At 35.6% G+C, this 17,855-nt stretch overlaps 1 protein-coding gene across 11 annotated transcripts in view; it reads right to left on the minus strand.

Annotated features, from left to right (window-relative positions):
* The window catches only part of LOC131165075 (uncharacterized), a 35,296-nt gene extending 21,573 nt beyond the window's left edge, over positions 1-13,723 (minus strand). For 4 of the 11 annotated variants that reach the window (XR_009139406.1, XR_009139411.1, XR_009139407.1 and 1 more), the window contains exon 1: positions 13,420-13,712. Coding sequence is in view for 1 of the 11 variants with exons in the window: in XM_058122741.1 (XP_057978724.1) it covers positions 13,420-13,545 (126 nt within the window). In the remaining 10 variants the exon portion in view is untranslated. Of the gene's footprint in view, positions 1-13,419 lie in introns of all 11 variants that reach the window. The other 7 variants (XR_009139408.1, XR_009139404.1, XM_058122741.1 and 4 more) reach the window with 5 other exon arrangements.
* Between the last annotated feature and the right edge of the window lie 4,132 nt (positions 13,724-17,855).

Genomic DNA, 17,855 nt, shown 5'->3' on the forward strand with positions numbered 1-17,855 from the left:
TATTCCAATTCCTCCATGCAAAATGACAATGCAAAATGAGGTGAGAGGCTGTTCTGGAATTCTTATACAAAACATGCAAACATCTAAAGGGAGAGCCTTCAAAGGTCTCCTAATCTGCAGCAAGTTACTGATATTAATTTTGTTAACCATAGCCAACCAAGTAAACACTTTAATGTTTAGGAGAACTTTAACCTTCCAAATAACTAAATAAAGAGAAAAGGAATAATTTGAATAGGCCAAAAATTCAAAGAATAATTTACAAGAAAACACCCCCCAATGATCTAGACACCAAGAATGAACATCCCTACCTGAGGATAATTTGCACTTGTTCAATACGGACAACAAAAAAGACAACTCCACCATCTCCCTATCATTGAGTGGTCTCTTGAAATGAAGATTCCAAGAGACCGCAGGGCCCCTCCCACTATCCACAAAGAAAGAAATAACTTTGTTTGGCTCGGAGCACAATCTAAAAAGGCATGGAAAAGAAATGGGAAAAAAATCATTTCCAAGCCACAGGTCTTTCAAAAAAATAATTTGGGATCCCCTCCCCACTACAAATTTAGAGTGAGGGATCTTTCTGAAAATGAATCCATGGAATCCCTAAAGAAAATCTCAAGCTAGTATTGGTATCCCACCCATTCTCATCCAACCCAAATGGCATAGGAAATTATATTAAGGGGACGTGCCATAACCATTTAGCTAAAAAAGTAGTGCTTTTAGACACCAAGTTACCAAGACCCAAACCTCCCCCCCCCTTTTACTTTTTAGACTTACAAACCTCCGCCCAGTTTACTAAATGGTCCCTATGACCCCTCAGAATAGGGGTGAGCATAATTCGAGTTAAACCGAATTAACCGACCGAATTCGGTCGATTCGGGTCGGTTATAATATAGGTTATGTTCGGTTTGGTTTGAGATTTGGATAATTTCGGGTATTCGGTTTTCAGTTCGGGTATGGGGAATCTTTAATTCGGTTAACTGAATTACCCGAAGTACTAATTAATTAATAATTAAATATAAATTAGTTTTAATATATGATATATGTTAAATCTTAAATGTTTAATCTTAAAATATCCATTTTATCAATAAACTCTTTTATTAATTAAGCTGGAATTGGTAAACTAGAAACAAAATTTGCAATCATATTTTGTTTTTATAATTAATTTTAAATTTATTCGGTCAAATTCGGTTAACCAAATTATCCGAAAAGTTGGTTCGGTCGGGTATGGTTCGATTACAACAATTAATTCGGTCAGTTCGGTTAGGGATTAGTGTTAACCGAAAAATTCGGTTAATTTGGTTAATTAACCGAATTTGGCCGAACCGACCGCTTGCACACCGCTACCTCAGACCAAACCACAAAAAATCCCTCATAATTCTCTCAAGCTTACTCACAACTCCCACCAAAATTCTAAAAACAGATAAAAATACAAAGGGATACAAGAGAGACAAGCCTAGATAAACGTAATTCTACTGCCAAATGAGAAAAGGGCACCCTTCCACCCATCTAATCTCTTCATAATCCTCTCCACTATTGGACTCCAAAAATCTGCCCCTCTTGGATTCCCACCCATTGGAACCCCTAAATAAGATAGGGGATTCCAATAAACCACACCTAGTGTCTACTGCCCAAACTCTAATCCTCTCATCAAGGAGATTTAGGGCTGGTAAACCACTTTTCCCCATATTAATCTTAAGCCTAGAAACTATCTCAGAAACATTAAAATACCCAAAATCCTTCTAAACAAAAGATTATGGTCATCAAGAAAAAAATCATTATCATCAACAAATTAAAGATGAGAGACTACTACCCCCTCATTCCCCACATTTAATTCTTTAACCAACACTCTATCAACCACCCTATCCACCATCCTACTTAAAACTTCAGCTACAAGTACAATCAAAAAAGAGGATAATGGGTCACCTTGTCTAATGCTTCTCGAAGCAATAAACCAACATTTAGGTTCACCATTAACAATAATTGAGAGCCAGACATTAGACTAGCAGCCCCTAATCCACCTATTCCATGACTCCCCCAAACCCTTCTTCACAAATACCTTATCTAGAAAACTCCAACTCAATTTGTCATAAGCTTTCTCGAAATCTACTTTAAAAACAAACCCCCTTTTCTTATTCGTACAAATGTTCTCCATTACCTCATTAGCCACCAAGGTAGCATCCACTATTTTTCTCCCCCCATAAAGCACTCTAGGCTCTAGAAATAGAATTATTGAGCACCACACCTATTAGCTAAGACTTTACTGATAATCTTGTACACACTAGAGGCAAGACTAATAGGTCTAAAGTCCTCCACCTTAGAAGATCTAGCTTTCTTAGGCACTAAAGCTATAAAGTTAGAGTTGATATGCCTGCTTAAAATTCCATTCCAGTAAAACTCATCGAAAAATGTCGTCAGATCGGCCTTAACTATCTCCTAAAAATCTTGAGAGAACGTCGTGTTAAACCCATCCAAAATCGGAGCCTTATTGCTATCCATCCCAAAAATCACCCCCCTCACTTCCTCCTCATCGAAAGGTCTCTCAAGCCAACACAACTGATCAACAAAGATAGGATCCCAATCTAAACTCTCAATCATAGGTCTATTAAGACTATCCTCGGAATACAAATTGTGAAAGAAGTCAGTAATAATAGAAGATATCATACGTTGATCATTAGTACTCCTTCCGTCCCGCAACTCCAGCTCCCTAATCAAATTCTTCCTCTTACTTCCATTGGCCAATCTGTGGAAAAAATAGGAAATTACAATCACCGTCTTTCACCCACTTAAATTTAGTTTTGTTTCCAACTCCTCATTTCTTGAAAGATAAAATCTTCTAACTCGTTTTTAATAGAGATTTTTCTAGCCTCCTCGCTGTTCAACAACATTATCTCCTCCTCCTTAGTATCCAAACCTGCCAACTTGCTCAAACGACTAGATTTTCTAAGCCTAACATCACCAAACTCCCCCTTATTCCAAGCTTCCAATTTTTCCTTCAGCCTTTTTAACTTCCTCATAAATCTAAACCCATCCCAACCCCTCTCCACATCCTCTCCTCAGTAATCCCCAACCAAAGGCTTAAAAATTGCATGGTTAAGCCACATGTTCTCAAGCTTGAAAGGAGTAGGACGCCACAACAACTTGCTAGACTCCAGAAAAATAGGGAACTAATCGAAAGTTGTCTATGAAGAATTGTATGAGATAGATTAGGAAACTTATCCTCCCACTCGCTGCAGAACAAAAATCTATCCAATCTATTAGCTACTACTCTAGCACCCCCCCCCCCCCCACCCCCACAAAAACAGACCAAGTGAATGAAGCATTTCCTAAAGGAAGATCTCTCAACTCGCAATCTCTAATAAAAGAATCAAACTTAAGCACATTCACAGTAGTTCTACACCCCCTTTTTTCTCTTTAAGAAATCTAGCCGCATTGAAATCACCTCCAAAATCCACCTAGGGGAGCAAAAGCCAAAAATAGAGTTGAGCTCATCCCAAAATTAATTCCTCAAGGTAGGCCTAGAAGGACCATTAACTAAAGAGACCCATCATTAACCCCTCCCTCTAAAATCAAATAGAATCAAAAGAGAAAAAAAAAAATCCTGTCAAGGTATCCACTTTCAAATAGAGCATGAATCCCATAAGACAAGAATGCCCTATAACGCACCTCTTGAAGGCAAAAATCCCATTCCCTACACCGCCCACCCCAAATAATCTGCACCAATCTCCCATCTATCGTTTCCAATTTTTCTAGATAAGTACAATATCAATGGAGCTCTTATCAAATACCTCCTATTCCCTACACCGCCCACGCCCATAATTGATCGATGACACCAAGTTATTTAACTCCTTTTGGACTTTCTCTTCTCATACATCCGAGGACTCAAACCTGACCTAAACACTTTGCCAACAAGGTCAACCAACTCCAAACCTATGTCTTCGAGGAGTTCTTTTGAGTCAAGGCAGTCTCTCTCACCTCCCTAACTCCCTTAGAGCTAAGGTCAAGACCTTAGATATATACGAGGGTCCCTGAAAGAAGACTTGTTTTCCCAATAAGATTGCCCCGAACATCACAACAAGGAACAACCGACTCAGAAACAAGGTAGGGACTAAGCCCATGGCCGGGGTCAAAAGGCAAGTTTCCCACAAGGGCCAGAACATTTAAAGCATTCACATGGTCACAATTGCACTTAGAAAAATTTGTACCTGCTTGTGCAAGAACTGAGTTTGAGTGAAGACTAACAATCTCCATTTGTAGCAAACCCGATTTTGAATTCTCCACCCTGTTGCCCTCACCCTCTTCTAGCTCTTCATCGAGATTTTCAAACAACTGAATTGATCCTTCGTCCTTGAATGCAGCTCTCATCTAATCAACTAAAAGCTCCTTCTTGGACTCACACATGCTACCCGTCTCTAATCACCCTCTAGAATGTGGACAGCATATAGAAACTTGCTGTTGCCTTTCACCAAGCATATGTATCTACTCCTAACATTTTCACAGAGCTTCAAATCCATACTAGTCCTATCCTTGCAGAATCTTGTTCCTTGTTGTCTCTTTGCAACTACTACATTAGCCTTAAAAATCACTCCCAACATCTTCATGATCCAGACCAGTTCTTCCTTCGACAGCATAATGGATGAGACGAATTTCCCAACGTTTCTGTAAAATGGTAAGTCACAGAGTCCAGTTAAACCACCAAGGACACTTTCCTCTCAATTATGAGGCAAGCGAACTCTCCCATCCTAGATTCGAGCACCTGCAAGGACCTTAGGCAAACAAAAAAGTTGAGAGGGAAGGATAAGAGTAGACAAGAGTGAATAGTAGAATGATAGAAGGAAGTAAATTGAGGCTAGGGCTCAGCTCCCGATCTGTCAAGTGATCGAGAATATCAAGACATCATCGCAAGGGTTGGGAAGGTTTAAATGATCATCAGGTAAAGGAAATGATCATCGCGAAGCATCAAGGAGAGAGATTCAGTTGAGATAAGTGGTCCGGTTAGAAATCGTAAGTCTGAGAAAGGAATGCAATCGTCATGGGGGCCTCTGCCATCGTTGGTATTCGATTCGAACTCAGCAAGGTTGTCAAAGGAAGCTAGATAACAAAGGTAACTAGAGTCAAAGCTAGGGCTTGCGAACAAGATGGACAATCGATGGCGAGGAAGGCTTAGAAGGGGCTAGGAAGAGACATAAAGGAGAAGGCCGCCATGCTCAAGTGCTCAAAGGGTCAACCCAAGAATTTTCTTCTAGGTTTTTAAGCAAATTCCTCCATGTGAAGCCTATAAATAGCTATGTACTCAAGAATCAAGTGTAACCAAAGTTACAAAGTAATTTATTTTTTGGCTTCTCACTACTTATCATGAATCCTCTTTTATTTCCAACAAAGTGATATCAGAGCCTAAGTGTGTGAATAGTGTTTCAAATGATGACAAGTCATTTATTTTTTTTTATAATAAAAGAATCTATATTAGATAGAAAGAAGAGAAGGTCCAACGTGCAAGGACAAGGAGTCCAGCAGATAACAACAAAAGACCATCAAAGAAAAAAAAAGGGAAAAAGAATGAATGCAAAAAACACAAGATTAAAGGAAACCCTTTTCAAGCTCTTTCCATCATAATTTTTTACCAACCTTTTCAAATTTGCTAATACCCTTTGACCCTTCATCTTTCAGCTTTTGTCACCATCCAATCGAACTTCATTTCCCTCCAAAATCAGTCATCTTTAAATCCATTTATTCGAGGAAAGTTTGTTTAAACTCCCTCCACTCTCTAAAAATAATTATTCTAATTCAAGCATAGAGAGATGCCTTAAATGATTCAAGAAATAAAGATCAAACGCTCTCACCCTTATATATCAAGCTTTGGATGAAGTCATATTTATAGAAATTGCAAGTGCAACTTGTTCTAAAGAAGCATGGGACAGCTTGCAAAACTCTAGAATCATTAAAGTGGTGGAAGTTCATCACCAAACACTATGGGTTTGAAACACCACATATGAAAGATTCTAAATTTAATTATTTGTCGTAGCAAGTGAAGAATCCCAGGATTTGGAGTCCATGATTCATGGGATCTTTGCGAGCTTATAAAGAATGGCTTATTAAGAGGAAGCAAGAACCATTGGCACACTTCAAACCAAATATTCTTTGGAGGAGAGAGAAGAGAAGTCACAGAAGAAGACATCATGGATGAGGATGGTCATGGTCGAGGTTGAGGAACAAGAAGAAAAAGTGATTCAAAACTCATCAAATAATGATGGAAGGACCAAAACTCTCAATTCACCAAAGGACGTGGGGAAGGATCAATTTAAAAAGGCAAAGGTATGAAAAACTCTCAATTAATATCACAATTGTAATAGATATGGTCATTATTCATACAAATGCAAAACTCCCAACAATGTTCAAGAAATTAGCAATTGTGTTGAAGAAGAAAAGGAAAAGAGCTAGAGCCTACTTCGCTTCCTAGCATATAAAGGAGATGAAGGAGAAGAAAAGAACATATGGTATTTTGTGGAGCTTGATGAATCGGTGAGTGGCAATGCTACTTTTGGAGGCTTATCCAAGATTCCAGCAAAGGGGATAGGCAAAATATTGAATGGTCTGAAAGACAAAAGACATTAATATATTGAAAAATAAAATGTAAATTATTTGCCAAATATGAAGGATATCCACATGACAAATCATAACCTTTTGAGTTTGGGGCATCTCTTAGAATAGGATATCCGCATGACAAATCATAACCTTTTGATAAACAACAAAGAACAACAACAAACAAAGCCTTATGTCCCACTAGGTGGGGGTCGACTACATGAATCCTTTTCCTCTAATTTACATGATCATGAGCAATTTCCTCAAACAAATTCAAGGCTATTAAATCCTTACTCTTTGATTCCAAGTTATTTTACCTACCCCTTTTACTGCCCCTCATAATAACTAGCTCACTCCTCCTCACTGACATGCTATAAGGCATACGTTGCAATGCCCAAACCATCTAAGTCGTCCCTTCCTTATCTTATCTTCCACAAGAGGTACACCTAACTTATCATGAATATGATCATTCCTTAGTTTATCTTTTAATATTATACTACTCACCTTAACATTCTCATCTTGACAACTTTTACTTTTTAAATATGTTGTTACTGAATCGTCCAACATTTTAAACCATATAGCATAGCTGGTCATACAATCAACCTATAGAACTTTCCTTTTAATATTAGGGGTATTCTACAACCACACAACACACTTGAAGCACTTCTATATTTTCCCCAACCTACTTTAACTCTATGAATTACATCTCCTTCAATTTCTCCTTCAGTTTGCATGATAGATTCAAGATATCGAAATCTACTACTGTCATTGATTTGTTGACCATCAAATTTAACCTTTTCTCTAATATTCCTCCTACTATGATTGAAATCACATTTCACATATTCTATCTTATTTCTATTTATCCTAAAACCTTTAGATTCTAAAGCTTCTCTAAATTATTCTAACTTAGATTCTACTCCACTCATCTACAAACAACATACACCATTGAACCTTATTTTAGATACTCTTAGAAAGTTCATCCATCACTAAAGCAAAAAGATAAGGGCGCAAACAAAATTATTGATATACACCTATTGTGATTGGAAATTCCTAACCTCTACACATGTAGTCCTAACATAAGTCATGACTCCATCATACATATACTTAATGACATCACTACGCCTCCTCCCTAAAACCCACCATAGAACTTCCCTAGGTATCCTATCATATGTTTTCTCTAAGTGAATACAAACCATATACAAGTCCCTCTTCCTTGTCCTAAACTCTTCCATTAATTTTCTTAAAAGTTATTTAGCTTCTATAGTAGATCTCATGGGCATAAAATCAAATTGATTTTTTGAGACCCTCATTTCTAATCTTAATCTTTGTTCAACTAACCTTTTCCAAAATTTCATTGTACAACGCATAAGTTTAATTCCATGATATTACAATTTTGAATATTTCCTTTATTTTTGTATATATGTATGAAATTATCTTTCCTCCATTTGTCAACCATTTTCTTAATTTTTATAATTGTATCAAATAAATTAGTTAACCATATAACTTCATTATCACCAAGGAATTTCCAAACTTCAATAGAGATGTTATCCTGTCCTATAGCTTTTCCATTTTTTATCGTTTTTAATGCAAACTTAGCTTCATTAACTCCAATTTTGAACACACACACACACAAAAAAAGAATCATATTTTAAGTCTTTTCCTCATTTGTTAAATTCTAAATTTAAACCTTCCACTTGGTTTTCATTAAATAGCTCATTGAAGTAACTTCACCACTTTTCTTTATGTCTTCTTCCTTAACCAAGACAATATCATCCTCACTTTTTATACATTTTACATTACCTAAGTCTTGCCCTTTCTTTCTTTGGCTATAGAAGTTTAAATATGTCTTTGCCCTTCTTTGTATCTAATTTAGCATATAAATTATTAAATGATCTATGTTTAGCTTCACTAATGGCCTTGTTTGCATCTTTTCTCACCTCTTTATATTTTTCCAAGTTTTCTATGTTTTTACATTTTTGCCATGTTTTATAAAAAAGTTGTCTTTACAACTTCTTTGACATCTTGATCCACCACCAACTTTCTTTGCTATTCGAGAATCTTCCTCTTGATTCACCTAAAATCTCTTCTGCTATCTTTTTAATAAAGCTAGCTATCCTACTCCAAAGAGTGTGTCTACACCATCTCCTATTGCCCAATCACCATCTTTGATCATTTTACCTTTCAATTTTATAATAGTTTCCCCCTTTTGGTTCCACCACCTAGTTTTCTTGCAATGATTTATATTATCGTTTCTCTTCCATTTCTTAATACATATATCTAACACTAAAACTCTACATTTTGTAGTTAAGCTTTCACCTAGGATAACTTTATAATCTTTACATGATAAACAATTGACCCTCATAGTTAAAAAAAATCTATTTGACTTTTATTTCATCCACTCTTGAAGGCTCCTCTCTCCTTAAAGCAAGTATTCATGACAAAACCTCATATCATATCCCCACACTCATTTTTATCTCCATATCCATGTCCTCCATGTATTCTCTTATAACCTTTATTATCCTTTCCAATGTGTCCATACAAATTAGCTCCTATAAATATTTTATCAATCCCTAATATCCCTTGTTTATTATTATTCATATCTTCCCAAAATTGCTTATTAAGATTTTCTACTAGGCCTATTTAAGGAGCATAAGCACTAATGACATTTATTATCTCTTTACCTAAAGCCATCTTGATTTTTATGATTTTATCCCCTACTCCTTTGACATCTACAACGCTATCTTAAGTTTTTGTCTACAGTGGTTTCTACCCCATTCTTATGTTTTTCTTTTCCTGTGCACCAAAGTTTGAATCTTGATTTTTCAAATTCTCTAGCTTTCTCCCTTACCATTTAGTTTCTTGAAGGCAGATTACGTTAATTTTTCTTCTAATTATTGTGTCCACTATCTCCATGCTTTTAATCGCAAGTGTCCCTATATTCTAAGTTGCAAATCTAATCCTAGTACCTAAACTAACTACTTTACCCGCCCACATCTAGGATGATGCAAGAACCCTCGCATATTTGACACCATACCTGAGCACCAACATGGCGCGTTGCTTTAAGACAACAACCTAGCCCACAGTTGCCCACTATTCGTTACACCAGAGTAGTATAAGTGCAACACCTCACTCATAGGGTACACCCCACAGATAATCAAAAAGAATTCATATAATATGGTGGCAAAAGTGATGATGGCACAAAACTGAATGTTCAAATTAAACATTTGAACCTATGTTGCTAAATGTTTAAAGGCTTGCTTAAGAGATTTGTCCCGACTTTAGCATCGAAGATATGGTTGTGTGAATTTTAATGGTTTGAAATTGACGAGCAACAATGGGATAGGGAAAGATTTGCCTTTGATTGAACACCACCAATTATATGAAGGACGTATTTTTGGGTTGAAAAACTCAAGAAGAGTTTCCTAATAGAAGCTAGTACAAGAGCAAATAAGTTGCTAGAAGTTATCCATACAGAAGTTCATGGGCCAATTGATACCCCATTACTTGGTAAGAACAAGTATTTTTCTATGAATTTAGCAAAAAAACTTGAGTTTGTTTTCTAAAAAGTTAAAGGTGTTTGACACTTCTAAAAAATTTAGGGTCACTGCTTGAAAAGAAAGTGGTTATGAAATCAAATCTATGAGGTTAGATATCACATCAAACAAAATTGTGATAACAATGGAACTCGCCATCTTTTAATAGTTTCAGGACCCCTCAACAAAATAGAATTGCAGAACACAAAAATTGAACTCCTTAATATAGCAAGAAGTATACTGAAGAGCAAGAAATTGTCTAAAGAATTTTGGGTAAAGCAATTGATTGTGCAATATACTAGTTGAACCAATGCACTACTAGAAGAGTGAAATTGAACCCCATAAGAAGCTTGGAGTGGAAATAAGCCAAGCGTCATTTGCCTATGTTCGAGAGTCTAGCATATGCACATGGAGTTCCAAGTTGGAATGACAAGAGTGAGAAGTGTGTCTTTGTCAGATATGACTCAAGTTCCAAGAGATAAAAGTCGTATAATCCAAGTAGTAGAAAAGTAATAATAAATCGAGATGTTGAATTTGACACCCAAGAGGATAAGTATAAATTCTTTTTCTTCCTTTACAAAAAATACAGAGCAAGAAGATAAATCCACTGCAGTGCCTACTACACCACCATCTTCCCAGTTAAAATTCATCAACATCATTGCAAAGAAGACAACCTCGAATGAGAAGCCCTCAAGAAATCTAGGAGAAAATAGAAAAATGAATGATTTAATCCTTTTTTGTCTTTTTGCTAGTTGAGAGCACTCGATTTTGATGAGGTTGTCCAAAAGAGAAGTGGAAAATTGCAATGGATCAAGAAATTGTAGGGATAGATAAAAATGATACATGGAAGTTAACCACTCTATTGTAAGAACATAAAACAATGGAGTCAAATAGGATTACAAAGTAGAGAAAAATGTCAAGGGAGAAGTTGAAAGGTACAAGAAAAGAATGGTGGTGAAAGGATACAATCAAATACTAGGAATAGATTACAGAAGTATCCGCACAAGTTTACCATTTATAAACAATTTGGTTCATTATCTCCTTGACGACTCATAACAGATGGAAGATTCATCAAATGGACATCAAACCTCAACAAAGTGCTAAAGCTCAACAAAGTTTATAGGTTGAAGCAAACGCATCGAGCTTGGTATATTAGAATTGATCAATTTTTTCAAGAAAACAATTTAAAAAAATGCCCTTGTGAATATGCTCTTATAGACTCTATGGATGGAAAAGAATTCAAGAATCTTCAAGGACGTCAAAACTTCTCCTAGTTTCTTACGGGATAGAGTTGTGTTTCTTGCCTCTTTTTGGGTTTACTATTTTGGGTTTTTGTAGGGATTGTCGTTGTTAGACTTGCGAAGGGATTGGAAGGCAACTCTTTTGTAACTATTTGTAATTGTTTTTATCCTTTCTTTTGTTTATTTTGACTTTAGAGGACATCTTATTCTCCTCTCTTGTTACTTTTTTATTCCTTTTTATCTTATCCCAAAAAAATCATGCGCGTCACAATAAGTTAGATAAAAATGAGGGCATGTTACTTGTTTGTAAATTGATGACTTAATCTTCAGAGGAAAAAATCCTAGCATGTTTGCAGAGTTCAAAAGGGCAATCAAGAAGGAGTTTTGAAATTACAAATTTTGGGCTCTTGTCATAATTAGGGCTTAAGTAAGTCAAAAAGATGGAAGGAATCTTCATCTCTCGAAAGGTATGCAAAATAATTTCTCAAGAAATTTCATGTGGCAGATAGTAAGCCGATAGGCACACCCATGGAGCATGGAATTAATTTATAGAAGAAAGATGAAAGTAAGGTTGATCCAAACTAATTTTGAAGTCTTGTGGAAGTCTCCAATATGGCAGTATTTGAAATGCACAAGATTGGATATTCTTTTTGGGGTAGCGTTGCTACGCAGATATACAAAGCACCAAAAACAACTCAAGTGAAAGCAGCCGCCGAAAGAATTCTTTATTGTATCAAAGGCATGCTTGATTTTGGGATATGCTATTCCTTTTCTACTGTTTTTAAGCTTGTGGGATACAATGAGAGTGATTGGGCTGGAGATTAAGATGATGATAAGTGTACTACTGATTTGTATTTTTCACGGATCAAACAACATTTAAATCAGTCTCAAAGAAACAATCCATAGTTATTCTTTCAACTTGTGATTTAGAGTACATTGCAGCCACATCATGTGTATATCATGCAATTTGACTCATAAACTTGTTGAAGGAACTAAATATGGTGCAACAAGAACTATGCGTGAATGAAAAATCAGCGATTGCATTCACAGTGAATATATTATTTCATGATCACAGCAAACACATACACAGAGTTTCACTTCATCAGAGGGTGCAATGAAAATAAGGAAATGCAACTCAAGTTTGTGAAATCTCAAGACTAAGCTGCAGATATTTTTACAAAGCCTATAAAATTTGACAATTTCAACAAATTGAATCTTCTTGTGACGAAGAGATCAAGTTTAAAGGGAGCGTTAGAAATTAAATTTAAATTATTTATTCATTGTGATTGATACAAGGATTTGGAAATTCTTTCTAGATTGAGTGATATATCTAAAATGAATTCATGTATCTAAGTAGACTATATTAAATAAATTAATTGTAATAATACTGGCATGTGAAGAGAATAATAACTATGAAGTCAAGCCACTGTAATAAAATGGAATCAAAATTACAATGTGCTCCACATTTCTTTCTCCATTCTCTCAATCCATCTTGAATTTTCTATTCCCCATAAAAAACATTGAAATCAAATCCTAGAAACTGCCTGCCGATGTGTGTGCGTGTGTGTGGGTGGGGGGGCTTGGTAGGCTTAGGCTTCCGCTTGTTGACGAGGGGCTTCTTGACATCGTCAGCGGGGTAGAACTTCGGTGGCTTCTGGGAGGGTATTGGAGGTAGGGGCTTGGGGTTGTGAAGAGGCAATACGCCGCCGTTTCTGGGGTTGATGGCCCCAGATGCCTCGCTTGTGGTACATCTTGGACCTGGAAAACTTCTCTACGCCCCTCACCAGTCACCAGCTCCGGGTTTCTGCTAACCCCGGGCGCTCTCTGTTTCGCCGCCATTGAAGAAATGAAGCACCACACTCCCTCTCTCTCTCTCTCTCTCTCTCTCTCTCTGCGAACACTAGTGATATAATATTCTGGTCTGATAATATATGCATATTTGGTTCACAAAAAAAAAAATTTAGACCAATTATATCATTTAACCACCTTTTAGGGAAATCTTATTCCGAGATGGTATCGTAACTTTCTTAAATTTCAATAATGTATTCTTGGTAAAGAAAACTTACAATGAAGAAGCCCAACCTGCTACGATAGCACGCCGACGAGCGCCACCATGTCACCATTTTCACTCTCGCCATGAACCATCCCCGTCTAATAAATCCCTCATGGACGATGAATTGACCATCTCCCATTAAACCCGTTCGATGACCATAATAAATGTTTTTCGTCGAACAGGCTAATCGGGCCAATCTTGCAGAAAGAATGCCATGTATACTCTCTCGCAGTTTTCAGAGACTTGTTCTACACTGGTTCCAACAGCAAGAACAACGCAACCGGAAAATTTTGAAGGAATTTTCCATTTTCAAATCCAGCAACTCTAGCATTTATACCGAAGGATATGTACCACATGAATAATGTGGTCACAGGAAATGTATCTCATATGATAAGGATATGAATTAAAGATTATATGAATTAACTAAAAAGTTAGCTTATTTAATATAAGAAATTAATAGTAAAAGTTTAAACAGAATCCTATACATAAATATTATAGATATATATGTATATTATATATATATATATATATATATGTACATATATAAAATATATATTAGCTACTATTATGGGTATAGCAATAAGTGCATAGGAAGAAAGGAATTGCCCTCTCTCTGTCTCTACTTCTCTAATCATCGGGAGATCCCATAGATCTGGTGAAGGAAGGAAAGAGAAAGAGGAGAAGTGGGAGAAACGATTTCTTCGAATTTTTCGGGTGTTCTTCTCGATAAGTTCAGTATGGCCGATTTCGGTATGTAAAGTTTATAGTTTATGATTTATTTATTTTCTGCATAAAGTAATTGATGTGAAGTTCATGATAATTGAAAATCCTTGGTTGCAATATATTTATGAAAATTTTCAAACACGTGGTATCAGAGTCAAGTTTGAAATTATCATGATCTTCCTTTCATGATAAAGATCGTTTAAATTAACCCCTTACAATCTTGTTATGGGTTCTGGTGAAAATTTGTGTCCATAATATTTACTGGAATCAAACTGAAGAATTCATATGATAAATGATTCCTTTAATGGATTTATGGGGTTTTTTGTTGATTTGAAAATTTTCTTTCATGTGAATTGTTGACGGTTTTCCTCTATAAAGTAATATTAAAGTAGGGCTGCTGAATGATAAGCATGCAAATAATTTTATTAATAATATAATACTCACATATTATACATGCATAAGTTAGAGAATTTTACATGAAAGTAAGTTAGTAAAATGCTTATATTGGGAAATTGATTATCTGTTATGTATTATGGATTGGTATTTTGAAATGAATGTTGGACTGAAGTTTTTTTTAATATATGGGCTGCAGTTTTTAATTGTATGGGCTGCCAGTTTTTTAATATATGGGCTCCAGTTTTTAAATGTATAGGCTGCCAGTTTTTTTTTTTTTAATTTATGGGCTGCCAGTTTTTAATTGTATGGGCTACCAGCTTTTTGAATATATGGGCTGCTAGTTTTTAAATGTATGGGCTGCAGTGTTTTTAATTCATGGGCTGCCAGATTTTACATAAAATAAAATAAAATATTAATCCAAGTAAAATTGTCATTGTGAGAAATTAATTATCAACTTTAAACTTGGATTAATTTAACTGAGTATGAAGTCAATCAATGTTTATATTATGATTAGCTTGTTATCACCAAAGTGATTTCGTTAAGAAAAATTATAAACATTGTATTGAGATATAATCTTGCAAAATTATTACAGAATAATTATATGAATATTATGGCTGACCCAAAGGTGCACCAACTTTCAAATAATCATTGATTTAATCAGGATAATTAATGAATAATAGTGAGATTGGGATGTCTTCCGAAAGGTGACAGACCAATCAAACTTTATAAAGGTTATCAATTATGTCTTGATAAATGAAAATTACCAGTAAGTGTAAGGATTAGTATATTGCATAAGTTGATCCAAAAATTGAACGCAATTTACTAATGAAATGTTCTAAACTCAAAGCATTAATGTAGTGAGCATTTTGTGTTATTGCAGTGTCTGTTCCGGTTTCATTGCATTCGCTGGCTTCTTCTGTTCCAATCTTTAATAGGACAAATTTATCTGACTGGAATGAACAGATTTAGTTTCACCTAGGTGTTCTAGATCTGGACTTAGCTCTGCAAATGGATAAATCGACTGCTATTACTGAAACCAACAGTTCGGAACAGCAAGCTTTGTATAAGTCATGGGAAAGCTCGAACAAATTAAGTATGATGTTTATGCGAATGTGTATAGCAAATAATATTAAATCAACACTCCCTCAACTAGACAACGCAAAGGAATATCTTAAGGCAGTGGGAGATAGATTTCGTTCAGCTGATAAGTCCCTTGCAGGAAGGTTGATGGTTGAACTAACCACAATAAAATTTGAGGGCAGCAAAGGAATGAATGAACATGTCCTAGAAATGTCTAATCTGGCTGCTAAACTTAATACTTTGGGAATAAATGTTAATGAAAATTTCCTTGTTCAGTTTATTTTGAACTCTTTGCCTCCTCAGTACGGGTTTTTTCAGATTCACTATAACTGTAGTAACGGGGAAAAATAAAATTAAAATAATAATAATAATAATAATAAAATAATAAAATAAAATAAAATAATTAAATTAACAAGTAAAATGAATAGTATAATAAGGAAAATATATATAAATAAGTTATTAGGATATATATGTAATACATATAAGTTAAAAGTAATAATGATATATATATATATATATATTTATATTTATATATATAAGATATGTAAGTTATCTTAAAGTAAATTTCTCCAAAAAGCTTTGTTTTGAATTCATGAAATCCAATTTGAATTGGATTTCATTCCTGCACCAGTGCACACACACTCTCTCTCTCTCTCGCTCTCCTACGACTCTCTCTCTCTCTCTCTTCGATTTCGGGCCAATTTTACGTCGGATTGACAAATCGAAGCCACCATGACGCTCCTGGCGAAGTTCTCTGTAAATCTGTCGAAGCGGATCGTTAGAGAAAGCAATTTGGAAATTATCCCTAAGTTGAGGTAAGATTTTTTAAGTCAAATTTGAAGTTGTGATAGCTGAGAAAAGTGTTATACGCGCTGAAATATTAAAGTTTAATATTAGGAGTTTTCATTTCCAAGGGTATTGATTGGGAACGTTGGAAATCATCCCTAAGTTGAGGTAAGACTTTTTAAGCCAAATTTGACTTTGTGGCTGTTATAGAAAATGTTGTACGTACGAAAATACTGAAGTTTAATACTGAAAATTTTTGGTTTCAGGGTATTAGTCAGGAAATCTTACAGGGGTTAGACTAGATTGTTTTGGGGGCTTTCTCAGTAGTCAAGTAAGGGGATAAACTAAGGTAGTTTTGTTTTGAGAAAATGCATGTATATATATGTAGCATCTGGTTTCAAGAAAAATAAATATATTTATATATATGATTTATATTTGGAAAATACTGCTTAAATGATGATACGTTGAATACGTGGAAAATTTGTTCAATGTGGCATGAGTATAAAAATATTGTGAAATACTGTTTTCTGGGAATGGGGATTATATGAATTTCTATGATGGAAAATCGGCGTATGGGCTGAGATATTTATATATATATATATATATATATATGTGATTTTCCGGCGTACGGGCCGTGCTATGTGGATGAAATTTGCCAGCGTACGGGCCGAGCTATGTAATTTGCCGGCGTACGGGCCGAGCTATGTGATTTGCCAGCGTACGGGTTATGCTATGTGATTTGTCGGTGTATGGGCCGAACTATGATAAAATGTGAAATACCAGCGTACGAGCCGATGATTTTCATGATATATGTATATGTGAAAAATAATATGAATGATTTGATAATTAATGATATGAGTTATCCATGTATCACGATTTTAGTATATGTATATGATATCAGAACCTGGTTGGCTTGGTCTAAGCTAGCACTTGCACGGTACCGTTGCTATGTGTCCATGGTTTTCGTGATCATGATATTTGTGTTAACGCCGCTGTACGGAGTGGTGTGAGATTGGATGGTCGATGTGGTTATTTTCAAGAAGTGCGCTGTTATCGCCCCTGGTGTACGGACCAGTCTAGATAAACCCATCGGACCTACAGACTACTGTTTGACTTGGCAGTGGTCGGCCAACCATTGTCAGGTTCCACCTTTGAGCCACACAACCCAGTCATGTGGGGGTAATACATGACAACAGCCAACTAACCTACCAGGAATGTTTTATATTATTATTATTATATGAGATGAAATATGATTATGAAAAATGCAGTATGTTTTGCCATGTTTTGATGGTATATGTATGTTTTTCTAGATTCGATAACATGTTATGTATGATATATGTTGAATACAGAATACTCATGTTGCCACACATTAGTATTAGTTTATTTTCCTTACTAAGAGGTGTCTCACCCCTAAATCTTATTAACTTTTCACGAGCCCCAGATAGGAGAGCGGGAAAAGCCCCG

Source organism: Malania oleifera, chromosome 9 (assembly GCF_029873635.1).
Source record: "Malania oleifera isolate guangnan ecotype guangnan chromosome 9, ASM2987363v1, whole genome shotgun sequence".
NCBI lineage: Eukaryota > Viridiplantae > Streptophyta > Magnoliopsida > Santalales > Ximeniaceae > Malania > Malania oleifera.